The 18,033-nt window shown below is 33.3% G+C and overlaps 1 protein-coding gene across 21 annotated transcripts in view; it reads left to right on the top strand.

Moving 5' to 3' along the window:
* LOC140449704 (serine/threonine-protein kinase MARK2-like) overlaps positions 1-18,033 on the top strand; it is a 473,378-nt gene that overhangs the window by 405,574 nt on the left and 49,771 nt on the right. For 19 of the 21 annotated variants that reach the window (XM_072543024.1, XM_072543021.1, XM_072543022.1 and 16 more), the window contains 2 exons: positions 1,301-1,411; positions 8,780-8,965. In XM_072543024.1, the coding sequence (XP_072399125.1) occupies positions 1,301-1,411; positions 8,780-8,965 (297 nt within the window). The remainder of the gene's footprint in view (positions 1-1,300; positions 1,412-8,779; positions 8,966-18,033) is intronic. The other 2 variants (XM_072543017.1, XM_072543016.1) reach the window with 1 other exon arrangement.

Here is an 18,033-nt window from a genome sequence, read left to right as displayed (position 1 = left end):
TTATTTCCAAAAACATTTCTCTCAATTTCCATTTGATAATTATTTTAGTCCATCCATTCGTCTATTCTCGCGACATGTCCTGCTTAAGTTCATTTTAGGTTTGTTATACATATTGTACTCTGATGATCCGATCTCTTGGAGATAAGCTCTACATTAATCGTTCCATTGCATATGGTGTTGTTCGTGTTTAATTAACTGCTCAGATTAAAGGGCACGTAGATTGAAAATCTTAAGTTTAAGACAGATTAAAAGGTCTGATTTCAGTGGGGACAGTTACCAAAAGGGGCTTATACCATTACTATTCTCCGGTGAAATGCAAATTTCGTGACCTAGATATTCATACAAAGCAGTGTCAGCTATCTGAGTTCCATCAATGTCGGTACTTCTGTTGAGAACCAAGTTTGGTCATTATCTGTGTTTTTCAGAAAATTAACCTTAGATCTGCTTGTTGCGAGGCTTTGTGTAGTCTTTCGGTACAAATTTATCAAACCTTCCACGTTTGAATCGGTACCAATAGAGTGTCATAATGTTCTTTCAGCGTCCCCGCTTCGTCAGACGACTCCGGCTGATACAAATTTAAAATCGGTAGGTCTACCTAATGTCTCCAGAATATTTTGCACTTCTGTGGGTAGCGTACAGATGATGCATATACTTCGATGGCCAAGAACGAAAGCGATTTCATAATATCGTTTTCTGTCCTCTGGGGGCTATACGGAATGTGCAAAAAATTAAAACTTTTAGCCAAAGCCTGCTATTTAATTTCAAAACTCTTGATTTGATTATTTTTTTGGTCTATAATTTGAGGCCATCATTTGTTCTTTCTTTACTCTGATTAAAATATGGCCCGAATGTGAATCTGTCCCCTTGTACTTGCGACTGTTATTTATAGAGTCTTTATGTGCTTGGATTCTGTGATTAATCACTCATTCAGATGTGGATAATTTGATTGTCATTGATGGCTATATGCTCAGTCTAGTATTAAAACTCAATTTCGAAGTAGCAAACCCAATAATACAAAGTTGAATATAAAGACCCATGACAGTCCCAAAATGGCAAACTGAATCGAACAGAGCTGTGGAGTAGATTATCGACTTTTTTTGTACAAATGTCATTTTAGTTTAATATATCTACAGAATTTTCTGTTTCTGCTAATCTCATCGTTTTTTTGTACCAATATTTTAATAATCCCGTTAGTAAAACTTTAGATGACTTATCCTCTCCTCTTATTAACTGTCATCCCTGACCCGTATATGAGATCCAAAAAAGTAAAATTGTATTCTTTTGCTAACCGCATGTGCAGACCTGAAGCTATTGGTACCGGAGACACTTTAAGGCCTGGAAAAGGTCACGTAAAATCGGCCTCGGTTAGTAGCAGCGGCCCTGAGCCTGCTACTGATCCCTTACGCACTAGGTAGGTTGACCTGGATAGGCCAGAACGCAGGGACAATGCAATAAAAACCCACATTTTTCTTAAATTTAGACGAGATCAATTTATTAAGAAAGTTGATATAGATTAGGAAAAATTATAGTGGTAATAGTCATTAATATTCATATCAAGTTTTTTAATCAAATAAAAGGCAGATATCGAGCACAGTTTTTTATTAAATCTTGCCCAAGTACTTTCGCTCTCAAAGCATCTTCAGGGGCATCTGAAATAAGCCAAGAAACTTTTTTTAAGTGAAGGAAAATTAATTAACTATGAAAAACTCAAAGTTGATGATTGATAAAAACTTTTTTTATATAACGTTTATAAAAAAAATTTTTATATAACGTTTTAGACTTACTTCGTTAAAATTATAGGTTATCCAGCACTTTTATGAATGTCATAAACATTAAATAATACATTTACACAACACTAGACAAAGGACAAACAGTTTAAAAACATTTTAAATTTGAAGAAGCTACATAGTGGGTGACACGGTGACAGCAGGTGAGGGAATGGCTCCTGGTCTTAACGGAAATGTTAAAGTGACATCTGACATATGACAACTGGGGTGAGCAGTCACAATCATAGTGGTGTAATCTGCACATTTTAAAATTCTATGGTAAACTGAACATTGACCAAAAGTGCAACTGACACTAATATAGGAAGTCAATATATAATATGTAAACCGAATAATAAGCATTATAAATGTAAACCGAACTCTCTTGGAACTAATCCATAATATAAATTAAACTAGTGATCTACATTTTTTTAAATTCTACATTACTGTTGTGTGGTCACAAATGTAGGATGTACAATCACTGTACATCTTACATTTAAGATTCAAATGAAAATTTTTCACCTTTTGTGCATCTTTTGCAAAACTCCAAAATGATAATTTCCAAAATTAAATATGCTTCTTTACAGAAGAGTTAAGATTTAGTATTTTATAGCAAGTAGTCTCTAAAGACAAGTTTTTAAAGTAATGTTAATTTTAAGAAAAATGTTGGTTTTAAGTTAGTTCCCTGCGCCTCATCTATAGATGTTTTGTGTTAGTTCCTTTAATGTTTTTCACCTATCGTAGTAACTATTAGAATATTCTTTTTTTTTTTCTAATTTTATGTTTTTTACTTACACTTTGGAATGCTTTTCATGTTTAATAGTAAATTTTATTAAAATAAACAAATAATATGACAAAAAATGAATGTATCAATAATTCTATTCTTAGTTTTTGTCTATTTGTCTATTAATTTATTAACAAATTGCAGAATCTTTAGGATACAAATACATGAAATCACAGAATGAGTAATATGCGCTAATATTATTTATAGTAAAGTATTGATAACGAAAAATATTTTATAAAATCCTTTTGTTGTGCAGTGGGCCGATACTTCTATCGTTTTGCGATGTGTATCTTGCTATTTTGATCATTTTGGTCTGTTCATTTATACTCTTTTTGTTACATTTTCGGCCGATGTCTTTACCTCTCTTACTATTTCCTGTAATGTTTCCCAACATTCTCATCACCGTCGTTTCTAATAGGTTTTTTGTTGTGGCTGTGATGGGTCTTATTTCTGAGGCATATGACATTATTGGTCTTACACTGGATTTATAAATTCTTGATTTCATCTCAGTGTTAATGGTTTCGCCATATATTGTTATTGAAGCATCCTTGATTAAAGAACTTAATAACTCTCTTTAGTTTATTCTGTTGTCTACAGTCCGTGTGCTCAATTTATTAGACTCAGTTAGCAAATTGTAGTTTTCTGTGTTTTATAATTAATTATAATTATAACTATGTTAGCTATGAGTAATAAACATAACACAAATGGTAATAGTAACCTTTTTGCATATTTATTGAACAAAAACAACGTAAATTATTACAATATTTCACTATAATATTAATATTTTGTTAGGATTTGTTTTAAATTTTCGGTATGATTACAATGGAAAATGATTCTTTCTATCAACTGAACCATTTGGTAATTATTTCCTTGGCTAACTCTCCTTTTAGGCACTCCCAGACATTTTAAATAAGGTTCATGTCTGGTGAGTTGCCGGACCATTGTAAGAGCGGAATTTCTTGTTCTAACAAAAAATTTTTAATACTTTTAGCCGGATGGCAAGGTGCTCCAACCTGCATAAATATCTTATCTCTCTGGCTGTTACCAAACCATTCGTTCATTTGTGGAACCAATATTGTTTGCAAAACCCTTTTATATTGGTGTTATTGCATGGTTTCTTCTACGACATATAAATATCCCATACCTTTGACACTAATCACCGACCATATCATTACTGACTTAGGATGTTTAATTGTATTCATTACATACCCCTTTTCATATTTTTCCGCTGGACGTCTTCGGACAAACTGGGCCTTGTCGTCCATAATTTGAAACTTGGCTTCATCGCTGAAGCAAACCTGTGAATCTGAATAACAATTATAAAGTGCGAAAATAAAATGATTTGTAATAATTTACCTTACGCCAATCATCAATAGTCCAGTCTTTATGGATCTTGGCACAAGCTAAGCGTTTTTTGAACATTTGTGGTGTTATTTTTGGTGGTTTTGGCTTCTTAACAGGCCTGCGAGATTTGAAGCCCATGTCATACAAAATTCGACGTACGTTGGCCACCGATACTGAACATCCCGCTTCTTCCAACTTATTTCGTAAATCTCTATGGGTGGCCCTTCTGTGTGTTACAGCTAATTTTTTTTTAATTCGTTGCGCCCTGGGGGTGGGTAAAGGTTTTCTGCCACACCGGCCCTTCCGAACTGATGTCACAGGTCGCTTCTCTTCGAGTTTTTGACTAAATCTTCTCACTTACGACTGGGATACATCTCATTTTCGTGCTATCTCTCTCTGACTAAGTGCTGTATTCTCTAATAGAGCAGTAATGGACGAGATTTTCTCAACACAAAGATCTTTAGATTTACCCATCTAAAAATTCCAATGTAAGATTAATCGTCTTGTTTTATGATTAAGAATTAACCAGAATCAAAAGTAACACTATTATGTAATAATGTTAATGCTTACTAGTGCAAATTTTAAATAAATTGACCAGAAATCTATGTTTTTAGTAAAAGAACTCTAAATGTAAAACAGTTACTCCAAACTTTAAGCACATTCTACTGTCATCTGTAAATTTTTGACAATTCTAAAAAAAATGTATACCATTTTCTACGTAACTATGTAGCCAATAGTTATGCAACCCATTCCACACCTTAGTATCCAAGTGAACATACTTTCAGTGCAATTGAAATCAAAAACAACTGAAATATTTGTGGTGAATCTAATAAATTAAGCAGGGACTATATATCTATACACAAAAGAATTGAGTGTTACTAGATTGAATGCTTTCTTTAATTAAGTATGGAGCAAAGTATTAAACAGTTTTTAAAGTTTTCTGTTTTTTCCGGTTCTAACGTTATTTGTTATCCCTCTTTATAAAGCTTCTTTAGATAGTCAATGCTCTATCCTTTTCCATGTGTTTCGGATTTCTTAGTTCTTTCATATCTGTATATCGGCCTCTTAAATGTCATATTTTCTTTTGTAGATCATAAAAATCATGCTGCATTTTTTAAAAAACGTTCCGAGTGATCATTTCGATTCTTCTTGGAGAGAAAAATGAATGTATTTCATATCTGTATATCGGCCTCTTAAATGCCATATTTCCTTTTGTAGATTATAAAAATCATGAATGTATGTAGACGGAAATATGCTAATATTCAAAATTGGCGTCCACACATATATTGAGAAACAAGAAAGGAGGTAAAAAAGGTACTTTTAAGGAAGTAGACTACAAAACCCGCCATGTTTCAATTAACATTTTCATTCTAAAAGCGATTAAAGATTTTATCTATGCTTTCTAGTACTTAATATAACGCCATATATAATCCGAATTTGAAACACGATGTAGTCTATTTTCTGTCATCTAAAGTAGATGGCATTTAGCAATTCTAGTTTGTCAAATGGGAAATTTGCTTATGAGTACCGCCTTTCTCTGCCCGACTCCATTTTCTAGAGAGTTAATTTGGTAGTAATAGCCCGACTCGAACTGCTGCCTAGACCGTAAAATTCGCCTTGTTTGAATTACAGTTTGCTTTCTAAAAGTGAGTTAAGATTTTATCTTTGCTTTCTAGTACATAATATACCCTTAAGGTTTCCGCCTTTCTCTATCCGACTCTATTTTCGGTTCTGGCAACTGATGAGTTCTCAATAAAGACAAAGTGTGTCATGATTTTTATCGAGAAAAGGCAGGCGCTGATGTTTTCTTGCCCTATGTAAAACGAATCTTAAAAATTTGTTTCTAGAACATAAAAGTATTTTCTAATATATATAATTTGTATTTAAAAAATGTTAATTCGTGTCCAAGATATTTGTGATTATTTGTATAGATATGAAACACATTCCTTAGTTGTAAATTGTGCACACATCCCATATCTCGATTAATAAAAAAAGTCTTGTATTTAATTTGTGGAATTTTTACCAAGTTAACACACTGTCTTCGTCTACTCAGGTCAAACCATATTTAAAACGATTACCACTGCATGACTGCCGTTTTTCAAAATGGTTTAATCGATGAAATATGATAAAACGCCCGGGGAGCTTTTAGAGTAATAAATTTAAGTAATCCTCCAGTTTCACGATGTATCAAGATACGTATATGTCGAATGGTACATGCATTGTGGAAATCAGTTTTGGAGCATAATTGTTTTTAGTCTTATTTTAGAAATGTGCAATACTTGCGAGAAATAGTTGACTGGTATGATGCTTCATTCCCAGAATCAGGAACTATTGCAGCCAGACATTGCTGTTGAGATAATCCTTCTCCGAAAATTGTAAAAAATTATTGCTCGAAAATGTTCTCGGCTAAGATGAATTTTTCGATTGACTTCTAATTTCAAAAATTCACTGTATATACACGACTTGTTGTATCGCAATGAAACTCTCGATTTATGTTAACAAAAGATTGAGGTTACATTTGTACCGGAAGGTTTTATTGGTGGCGCCCTCTAAGCCGCTATATGCAAAACTAAAAAGACAAACCTCGTACCTGCCGATAACAATAAATGTAGAAATTTATTTCTATTTATTGGAACCTTTTACAGGGTCAGGAAGGCAAATGAAGGAAAAATCTGTGGAATTCTAATGTAACTTTTCGTGGAAACTATTTTCTCCACTTTTTAGCATTTTGTATATATAATTGTATAATGGAAATTATGATATTTATGAAAATGATAATGGAAACAGAGGAGAAACTAAAACATTGGCAGACATACATAGAAGAACTGTTTGACGATCAAAGGCAGCCTCCTTGTGATAATTTTCCAGAGGAGACAGGTCCAGAAATAAGCAAAGAAGAAGTAATGCAAGCGGTGAAGTCATCAAAGAATAGCAAAGCTCCAGGACCAGACGAGCTACCGGCGGATATACTAAAGTTGATAGACGAAGATCGAATCCATTTGTTAGTAGACTTATTTAACAAGATTTATGAAAACAGTATAATTCCTGAAGAATGGCGAAGATCAACCTTTGTCCCTCTTCCCAAGAAGGCACATGCTAAGCAGTGCAGTGATCATCGCACAATCAGTCTGATGAGCCATACCTTAAAAATATTCCTCAGAATAATTCACAATAGAATTTACAAAAAATTGGAAGAAGATATCGGAGAAACTCAGTTTGGATTCCGGGAGGGATATGGAACTCGCGAAGCATTATTTGCCTTTAACATCTTGACACAGAGGTGTTTGGATGTGAATCAAGATGTATTTGCTTGTTTCATTGATTACAACAAGACGTTTGATAACGTCAAGCATGACCAACTTGTAGAGATCTTGGAAGCTAAACAGTTAGACACTCGCGATATAAGAATAATATCTACTCTGTATTATAATCAGAAGGCAGTCGCACGCATCGAAAATAGCACAACAAATGAAATTCAAATTAAAAAAGGAGTTAGACAAGGATGTGGGCTGTCACCAATGGTATTTAATCTCTATTCGGAAGAAATTATGAAGAAAGCATTGGAGGAAGAAGAGATTGGGATAAAAGTTAACGGCCAACCAATTAATAATATTAGAAACGCAGATGATACGGTTTTAATGGCGGAGACAGTAGAAGATCTGCAAGCCATTTTAAACAAGGTAGTCACAGCTACTGAAGAGAAAGGGTTAACAATGAACGTCAAGAAGACGAAATTCATGATAATTTCAAAAAAACAAAGATTGAATGCAAACCTGTACATTCACAATAACGAAATCGAACGGGTGCACAAATATAAATATTTGGGAACAAGCGTTAATAACATAAAGGTCATTACAGAAGAAATAAAAACTAGAATTGGAAAGGCTCGAGCTGCTTTTGTTAATATAAAGGACATTCTGGGAAGTCATGACATTAATTTAAACCTGAAAATGAGATTTATTAGATGCTACATCTCTTCTCGATACTGCTGTAGGGAGTAGAGACTTGGACTTTAAACAAGAGCAATACCGATAAAGTAGAGGCCTTCGAAATGTGGATATACAGAAGAATTTTGAAAATACCTTGGACAGACAAAATAACAAATAGTGTAGTTCTTCGAAGAATGAACAAAGAACGGGAGCTGTTGATAACTATCAAGAGAAGAAAGTCGGAATATCTTGGTCATGTGATGAGAGGGAAAAAGTACCGATTGCTCCAGTTAATTATCCAAGGAAAGATTCAGGGCAAACGAAGCGTGGGGAGACGACGTATATCTTGGATGCGCAATTTAAGAGACTGGTTCCAGTGCACATCTAACCAATTATTTAGAGCAACAGCTTCAAAGATACGAATAGCAATGATGATTGCCAAACTCCGTAGCGGAGAGGGCACTTGAAGACGAAGATATATAATTGAGTTTACTCATTCAATGCCAAATAAAACGTACGTATATAAGCTGATTTTGTTGAAACCCTTGGAGAAGAATCAGCATTTCTCTGTCAGTTAAAGGTTAGGATGTTGTCAGTTAATGATATTACTTTGCAAACATATAAGGAGCGATGATATTTGTAAAATTATATCAAAAAAAGAGGATTGTCTAAAGTTTATTACTCTATTATATGTCGACATAAAGCATAAAAGATTCAAAAATTTTTTAAAAAAATACTAAATAGACAGAAATAATTTTGAAAAACGGTCAAATATTAGTTTAGCTTATCTATTTCGCGTTTTTCTTAATTATTGCTGTATATCTTCGTCAATTATAACAACATCATCAACCACGATCTTTTCTAAAACAAACTCCTTTACACCGAAACATATACACATTAACGGCGACTAAAAGAACACCTTCTTGATACACTTGTATAAATCTTTTTTACTTTTATAGCCGCACAAGCGCTTCGCCAGCAGCCACCAGGCAACAGGCCTTTCCCAGAAACACTTCCTCGAGGAGCACCTTCCACTCGGGCCAGACTAGGCCAAGGGCGACGTATGCCCAGGGCGCTCCAGGAGATTCTCCACACACGAGACCTTCGTTTTTTTCTAAATTCAGCCTGAAGGGCTTCACAAAAAGGTAAGTAACTTCTTGTTTTGATGATTTGTGTGTTGGATAGTGTAAACGGTGAATCTGAATTTGATAGTTTTACAAAGAAATATTTGCTCCATGTACAATTTTATAAAAATGTTATTTTCGAAAGGAAATTATTGCAACAAACCTGCAAGTTTGAATTATTAAAAAAAAAAAGTTGAAATTATTCGTTATAGTCCAAAAATGATATTTTTCTTTAAAAAAATTACTGATTTTCAATTTATTGGATTTTAGTGTATTGTAATGGTTCGTTATTTAGTTCATAATTTCTCAGTTTCCAGCATCATATAAATGCCAAAACCTAATCATAATACGAGTAGTATGACATTGATTATTGCGTACATTTTTCGTAGTTCGCTTTTATCTTATACCAGCGTTAAATTTCGTTCCAACTTGTGTTACGTAAATAATAAATCGTTTCCTGGACGAACTTTAGTTGCTTAGGTTTTTGTTTAAGTGTTTACTATTTTCCTCTTGGTGGATGTGTAAAACTCATTAATATCAAAAATTAGGATGTCAATGCCTTCATGTTTAGAAAATCATCTTCAATTTACTTTTGAGTTTTGAAATTCCCACAGAAAATACAGATTGATTGAGTGAATATATGCAACATTTGTTCGATACCTCAGTAAATGTTGAGTATAGTCTATAACCTCAATCAAAACTAAAAGTACATTTAAAATCATTTGGGTTTAGCAGAATATGCGCCTAGTGCGCATTTGCGCAGAAAAAGGGAACGGTTCATTTCTAACTAAATCAGAATCATTCTACTGGATTATTTATCAATAATGATCCTTATATTATTTGCAGACTCAATGTTAGAAACTAATACTTTTTTGTAATAACCGGTTGTCAAATATTGAAATTTTAAAAATAGATTAAATATGTTAATGTCAATTATATGTTTTACACATAAGCATATGTGAAAATAAAAAATTAAAGTGCCGTCCTTTCCATAATATATTTTTAATATAAAGGATGCCTAACCGTAAATTTTTGTTTATGCATAAAGAGTAATCATTTTTATGCAAGATAAATCTAGAAAAGCTTTATGTAGCTTAGATGTATGTAAGACAGTATATGCCTCAGGAGAACAATGCTTTGCCAGTCTTTGTTTTTGAATGTCTTAACACTAGCATTCAATGTTGATTTCAAGCTTCTTGGCAATCGTCAGCCACGCGCAAGCGTGTACAAACCCAAATCCAGAGACCTTCTTCTTTTTGTAGTTCCTTCTGCTATCGGAGGTTGGCTATCATCACAGCTATCCGTACCTGGCGGCTGCTCTGAAAAGATCTACTGCGCTGCAACTATACCACTCTCTTAGGTTTCTTAGCTAGGAAAGTCTTCGTCTTCCTATGGATCTTTTACCCTTGATTTTAGCTTGCATTATGAGTCTTAATATCTCATATTTCTTCATATTTCGCACCTTTGGCTATGTGACCTAAATATTCCAGTATTTTCAAAATCCTTCTATAGCACCATATCTCAAATAATTCCAACTTCTTTATATTATCCACTTTTAGTGTCCAGCTTTCCATTCCATACAACAAAGTCGAGAACACGTAGCATCTTAAGGCTCTTATCCTCAGCTCCAGAGGAAGGTCTCGATTAACAAATATTGCTTTCATTTTTATAAATGCTTGTCTTGCAATTTCAATGCGTGTCCTTATTTGTCTACCTTGGTCATTTTTTCATTTACCCACGTTCCCAGATATTTGTAGTTATTCACTCTTTCTACTTGTTTTTCCTCGATATCTAGCTTTCCTACTGTATGTTGCTTAAAAATAATCATGCTTTCTTAACGTTCATTTGTAGTCCATATTTTATACTGACTTGATGTAATCTATTTACTAAGCGTTGCAGTCCTTCTAGACTGTCTGCAAAAACAGCGGTGTCGTCTGCGAATCTTATGTTGTTCAAGATATTTCCGTTTATTGATATACCCTGTTGTTCCTCTGATATCGCTTCCTTAAAAATAGCTTCGCTGTACAGATTGAATAACAATGGGGACAGCACGCAACCCTGTCTAACACCTCTTTCGATTTCTATAGTTTCTGTATTGACATTTTCGATTCTATCCTTTGCTTTTTGATTCCAGTACAGATTGACAATAACTCGTATATCTCGACTATCCACTTTCTTTTCTTTCAACAGTTTTACGAGTTTCTGATGTCGTACTCTATCAAAAGCCTTTTGATAATCTATTAAAGAGACAGAGATCCTGGTTCATATCTATGTATTCTTGCCAAAATCTTAGTTTATCTTTGACGTCTTTACCATTATCATCTTTGATTAACCCATAGTGTGCTCGCTTTTTGGTATTTGTTAGTTCTTTTACTTTTTTTTCTGCATATTAAAGCTGTCGTATTTTCTGTCATACTCTTCTATTTCTATGCATTGATCTGTTAACCACTTCTTCTTGGCCATTTTTATCTCTACTTTAATTCTATTTTGTAGTTCTTGATATTTTGGCTCATTTCTCCCTTTGGCTTTTCTTCTCTCTTCCTTTAATGCTAAAATTTCTGAAGTCGTCCACTTCTGTTTTTTATTTGTCTTTTCAGGCTTTAAATTTTCTTCTGCAGCCTTTAGTAATGCCTTCTGAATATTGTTCCACTTTTCATTGACATCTTCTGATGTTAAGATTTTTCTCCTACTTCTGTTAGATTTGAGTTGACTTGTTGGATCACTATTTGATGTATTTCTCGTTTTCTTAATTTTGTATAATCAAACGTTGGTTTGTTTTTAGGTATTACAATCTTTTTGAGATTCACGTGAAAGCTATCTAGCTATCAGCGGGTTATTGTCTGAGTTGACATCTGCTCCGGGGTATGCTTTTACTGCTTTAATTGAGTTTTGGTATCTATTTTTGACTAATATATAGTCTATTTGATTTCTGACTATGCATTCTTTGTTATCTGCAGGAGATCTCCAAGTGTATAATCATCTGTCGGGTAGTTGGAACATTGTGTTCATTATTGCAAAATGTTCATTTTGACCAAAATCCACAAGTCTATCCCCTCTTTCGTTTCTATCACCTAGTTCAAATTCCCCAACATATTCGTGAACCACAGACCAATTCTTCTCAATTCAATATCTTTATATTTTCCCGAGTCGTGGCAGTGTAGCAAAGATGCCATCTATTATAGTAGCCATGAACGAAAACAATTTAATAATTATTGTTTTCTGTTCGTTGTTCTTATCGAAATGTGCAACATAAATCTCTCATGACTCTCTATGACTCAAGAGCAGGATGCCGTATTGGTATTTTCTATTTGAATTTACAAAACAAGTGTGTGTAAACTAAAATCCAGAGGTCGACAAGACGTTTGGGAAATTCAACTTTGTTTTGTAAAGAAATCTACATAAATTTCTGCGACATCACCAGATTTCCAAACGTCGTGAAAAATCTGCACCACTGTCACAGGCAGTGCCTCAGAATATTTATTATTTTTATATACGTATAAACGGTCTCAACCGTATGTCTTGTCTCTGTGATTCCATCTCTCGCTATCTTCACTTTCATTCCTTGATTTAAATTTCTAGTGCTCTTTGAGTTTCTGATGCTAATTTTTAAGGATATTGGCTGTATTGTGTTGTTCTGCTTGCCGATAGCTTCATATTCAATATTGTAAAGATTGCAATGGGGCGCCACTACGAATATGTGTAGTAACTAACGTATGTAAGTAAAGAAATCAATATTTCACACAACGGAACAATTTGGTCAATAAACATGTTTTCTTTAATGCCGAAACAACTAAAATCTGTTATTGAAATGAACGGTGGCTAACTAAGATCGTGTTCTCTGAATAGACACTTTTGTTTTTACTATTTTATGCATTTATGTGTAAAAAACTGAAATGACAACATTAATAATTTATTTTTATAATTTTAACATCTGATATATTTGCAACAAGTTAATTACCTGAAGCGTAATATTTCTAGCCCATAATGTGTAGGTAAAATACTTCATTAATCACTCTATATACATTCCAATAAATCTTTAACAATATTTACCCATTCATATACGAAAGAATGAATAAATTTGATTTTTAACTGTAAAAGCGAAAAGAAACTGCTTCAACCATATCAAATTATACATTGAACAAATTTGTACATTCATATAATATTTTCGCCATAACAAATAAACAACTTGGTGATTTTGGTTCATTTTTTACACTATCCAGGTACAACTACCACCTACCTTTCGCTTACACAGCTTTCTATGTATAATACACTAACACTATCCTTTCCTGGTTGCTTTTTGTTGTATATCGTCTGCTTTGAGCAAGTCACTGTTATTACATATCTTAATATTACATGTATGCTTCTATTGGTCATTGATTTGTTAGACAGTTTAATTTTTAACACAGTTTCTGTCATCACAGAGAAATGATGATAACCAAAACTCCGATTAAAGACTACAATTTTTGGTTAAGATAGAAATGCTTTATATATTGTGTTTGGTTATCATTAATTTCACTAAAACTTATGAATATGTTGTTGTATAAACTAGACGACTACGCAATATTTAAAAGATAAGACCCCTTGTTGAAACGTTATAACTAGTCAAGTTAAAGGAGTTATTAAAATAGAAGAAGAGCAGCAGGGGCATATGAGAAAGAACGAAGCTTACCGTAAAACGTAGAGAATATAGCAGAAAAAAATAATAATAGTCCTAACATTCTTTTTGTGAACAGTCAATAATGTAATTGTTTGAAAGACATGTTTGAAAGAATACTTGATATAATACAAAAAAGACGAGTCGCTATACTGAGTGCTAAGTCTAAACAATTTCATTGTTTATTGCCATCTTTGACTAGCAATGAATAAGCATTCAGGTATAATTTCAATATGTTATCTTCGTATCATTAGCTACAAGCTTCACTGCAACATTTGCATATAATGCCCACATATTCGGTGTACCAAAAATCCTATCAGCGTATCCACAGAGCTACAAAATCATTTACATTCAACAATTGGAATGTAAAAGTAAAAGTATCCATAGAAATGCAAAATACCTTCACAACCGAACGAACGAACGTCCCAGTACAACAGTCAATATCAGATAAACATATGCTACAGTAGAAACATGGCATTAATCCTGGACAAAAAGGCTAACATGAAAACCTGAAATACAAATCTGGAAAAGCACAGATTAATATTAATAGTAAATTTAGCGCTGTAAAAAGAACGAAAAAATAAATCATTATACATTGTCTGTCCAGCAAAGTCTACGAGTTATTTGTTACATATGTGGTAAAGATCTGTGTCGAACAATACTAGCAATCGCATTCGAACACTATTTACCACTTCACCATGACCTAACGGTTCACCACGTGGTATATAAATTCAAGAAGGGAAAACACGTCTACATCAAGAAGCCTTAAATAAATGCTTATCAATCACAGATTAAATTTTCGAACTGAGGAAAATCGATAAATATCGATAAATCGATAAAAGTAAATTGAAAAGGGATGGAATAGTTTTGTATTTAATAAGACAAGGTCCATATTTGTAAGCTGCAATTATAGTTGGAAACTTTTGCTCACACTCAGTCTCTGTGCATGTCTGATGATGCTCAATAACCTTGAAATCTTAATAACAAACTGGTATTTACCAATTTAAATACAAGCACATAGACTACCTTAGATACATCTAAGCTACACAAAGCTTGTTTAGAAGATTTATTTTGCACATTGCGATAAATTCAAAGGACGGAAATTTTATTGTTATCATAATAGGTGACACTTATGTAAGTTGTCGAGAAAGTGGGAAATATATACACATTCATCTTAACGGTTTCTGAGATTGAGCTTATAAATACCTGGTATTGTCTGATAATAGTCAATAACCTTGACATTGCTATAACATACTGGAATTTAAAAGACTAACTGTAGCATATAGTGCTTTTACATATATATATAAGGTACAGAAAGCTTGTTTGAAATATTTATTTTGCATATAACTGCTAGTTCAAAGGTCGGAAAATAATTTTATTCATTTACGACCTTCATAGTAGATGACACCTTTGCAAGCTGCCACTAAAGTGGAAAAATTTGCACACACGTATTTTCGGTCTCTGAATTTGAGTTTGTAGATAGCTGCCATTGTCTGATGATAGGCAAAAATGTAGAAATTGCAATAACATGCTGATTTTACGAATTTAGTTAAATAACTGACAAAGCGTTGTGCTCTTGATGCTGCTATACTGCCTAATAGTAGTGCTCCTAAGCGTGTTCTTCTTTTAGATATTGACCTGTTGTCTAGAGCACTTGTATTAACTGATATGTTTGTATGTACTATTTAATTGTCTCGTCATTACAATGTGTTACATCGATTATTACGTCTAATGCAACAATAGTAGTGTTTTTATATTTTCTATATTAGTATGTTAATTGTTTTAGTTATGTAGCTTGAAAGATTTTGCATAAAAGTATCTAATATTGCAAATATTTGTTTGAATATATTTTTAAACTCGATAAAAAAGAAACGAATTGGTGAAATCTACAAACGCGAAGTGTAGAAGGCGCTGTCTTCAAAAGCTTCTATTCAAAATCGTTCCCAATGCAGTACATCGCTTTGTACGATGCATTAGTCATCATCTTGATTTAGAAGGGAGATCGCTATTATCCGGTATCCTTGCAACAGTTCCTGTAAATGTGCTGGTTCCAATTTCTTCACCTTCTTCTTAATCATCTTAATATGTCATTGATTTGCCATTTCTCCCTTGTTACACTGTACTTATTTGTCTAACATTCAGTGGATACTCTCCTTTACTCATGCTTAGTCGTACATTATCATTCTAACTAGTTTTTCTAATAAAAATTGTAGTAAATACAGCGCCATATAATCACAAGTTATATGTCGCTGTATTTCGAGGTATATACTTAAAAAGTAAACGGGTGGGCAGGGATAGTCGAAGAGAACTTATAGAGTTTTTTCTTTGATGTGCCGCTTATAGGGCAAATATATCTTGAATCTTTACAAAAATGAACTTATACTCGTCCTTACAGACATTTTTTCAAATGAAAATGATCTTAATTTTCCCAATGGAAATATAATGTTTCAGCAATGCGGTGTACATCCGTACTTTGCACTTACTGTTCGTGATTTTTTAAACAAAAGTTTTCCTAGAAGATTGATTGGTAGACCAAAAACAATAGAGAACTCTATTATGATTCAGAATTGATTCCTGTCTGCTTTCTGTAGTTTTTTTGTTTATAAAATTCTTCTTGATCTGGAACTGTTTATTTTGTTCCAATGTGTTGCCTACAAGGTTGTGTTATTGCAGTGAGTGTTTTTAAATTACATTCTAAGCGTTTAGATGTCTTCTATGATCTGATCTTTGCGTGCATTAAGTAGTAGGCTTTGTCGTGTCTATACTTACACATATTTCATAAAGAAACACGTTCGATGGTTGGAAATTCCAGTTTCCTATTACTTTTAAATTTTTTGTTATCATTGAATATGTAACTCTCCAGGTTATGTAACTCTAGACTATGTAATCAACTTTAAAGTCTAGATTTTCTGATAAGTACAAAAATAAATGTACCTTAACGTTTCGGTATACTTATTAGTAGTGCCTTTCGAGAATATAATGGATACGGTACATCTTCAATCCCAGGAACTGAAGTAACTAAGTAAATACCTAAGTTACCCATTAGCTGTCATTAGTTTGCTGGTAATTAAAAAATTAACAAAATATTTTTAAAGAAAAAACTGTTGAACAAAAATATATACAGAGCAACTAATTATATACTCTAAATATCATTCGTATTCGCATCAATTAGGATATTACACTAAAATAATATAATTTATCTATTATGGCGGCACCACACTTCGCCATGTGTTATTTGTTATGCCGCTTTGCTGTATTCGCCCAAATATTTGTTATTCGTCAGCGAATAACAAATACTTTACTCCACACTTGTGCAGGCGGGCCAAACATGCCAAATATTTGCGTCATACATGTTTGGTAGAACCAAAATGGACGAGGACGTAGTACGGTCGCTGCAGCTTATTTTTTACTTAAAGCAGTTTACCAATACTTGTTGTGTAAACACAAGATGACTAAAAGATCTCTTAGAAGACGCTGGTGGATAATAAGTCATTTTGATTTCATTTCAGGCATGGTTATTCATTATTTTTGATCTATTGTAACTATTTTTTGGAGATATCTGTTATAAATCCAGAAATTTCATTACCTTTTCATTTGCTCACTCCATTTCACAGTAGGTACATCATAAATCAAACCGTAATAGATACGATAGTTGTATATAAACCCACAAATTTGTAGACTTAATGGTTCAAGAATAACGAGAATTACAATCAAGTTATGTTAAGATAAACAGCGAGACAACCGCCGCGCCGGTGGCAGCGAAGTGTGGGCAGTCGACACATATATTCGGCGTGCATTCTGCCTATTCGTGTCCTTTGAAGTTTGTCAAAAACCGGCAAGTGGACGAATAGGAGTATTTGCTATTCGGGTGTTTGCTTATGCGTGCGAATAAAGCAAATAATTGACGAATGTACTCTCCACACTTCATCATTCGGCCGAATATGGCGCATAACGAATAACACAGAGCGAAGTGTGGTTCCACCATAAGATTTCACGTTAGAAATATTCATTATATATGGAAAATTTATCATATAAACTTACCAACTGCGATGTAGTCTTAAAGTACTGTCGATAGTATTGTCTTGAACTTATAGTACTGTCTTGAATGGTCGCTAGACATCAAGTCACTTTGTAACGGTACAAACCTTACAATTTAATTTATTATCTTTAATTATTTTATTCCTAATTTCTTTAGATTTCGTTTATTTGTTAACGAGGCCTGTCTCACACTTTTCTAACAAACTGAAAAGTAGGATCCTGTTTGGAAATATTTTGGTAATACCAAATCTATTCCAGTCAACATATAAGAACACAGTAGCATATACAAAGAACAATATGCAGTAATTATCAATTTATATGCTGCAGACGATAGCCAGCAAGGAATACCGAGCACTTCTCTTCAGTAGACTTTTAGTAAAGATAAGTAACCAACAAA

This window comes from Diabrotica undecimpunctata, chromosome 9 (genome assembly GCF_040954645.1).
Source record: "Diabrotica undecimpunctata isolate CICGRU chromosome 9, icDiaUnde3, whole genome shotgun sequence".
NCBI lineage: Eukaryota > Metazoa > Arthropoda > Insecta > Coleoptera > Chrysomelidae > Diabrotica > Diabrotica undecimpunctata.
Note: the sequence above shows the minus strand (reverse complement) of the source record. Positions and strands in the feature narration are given on the sequence as shown.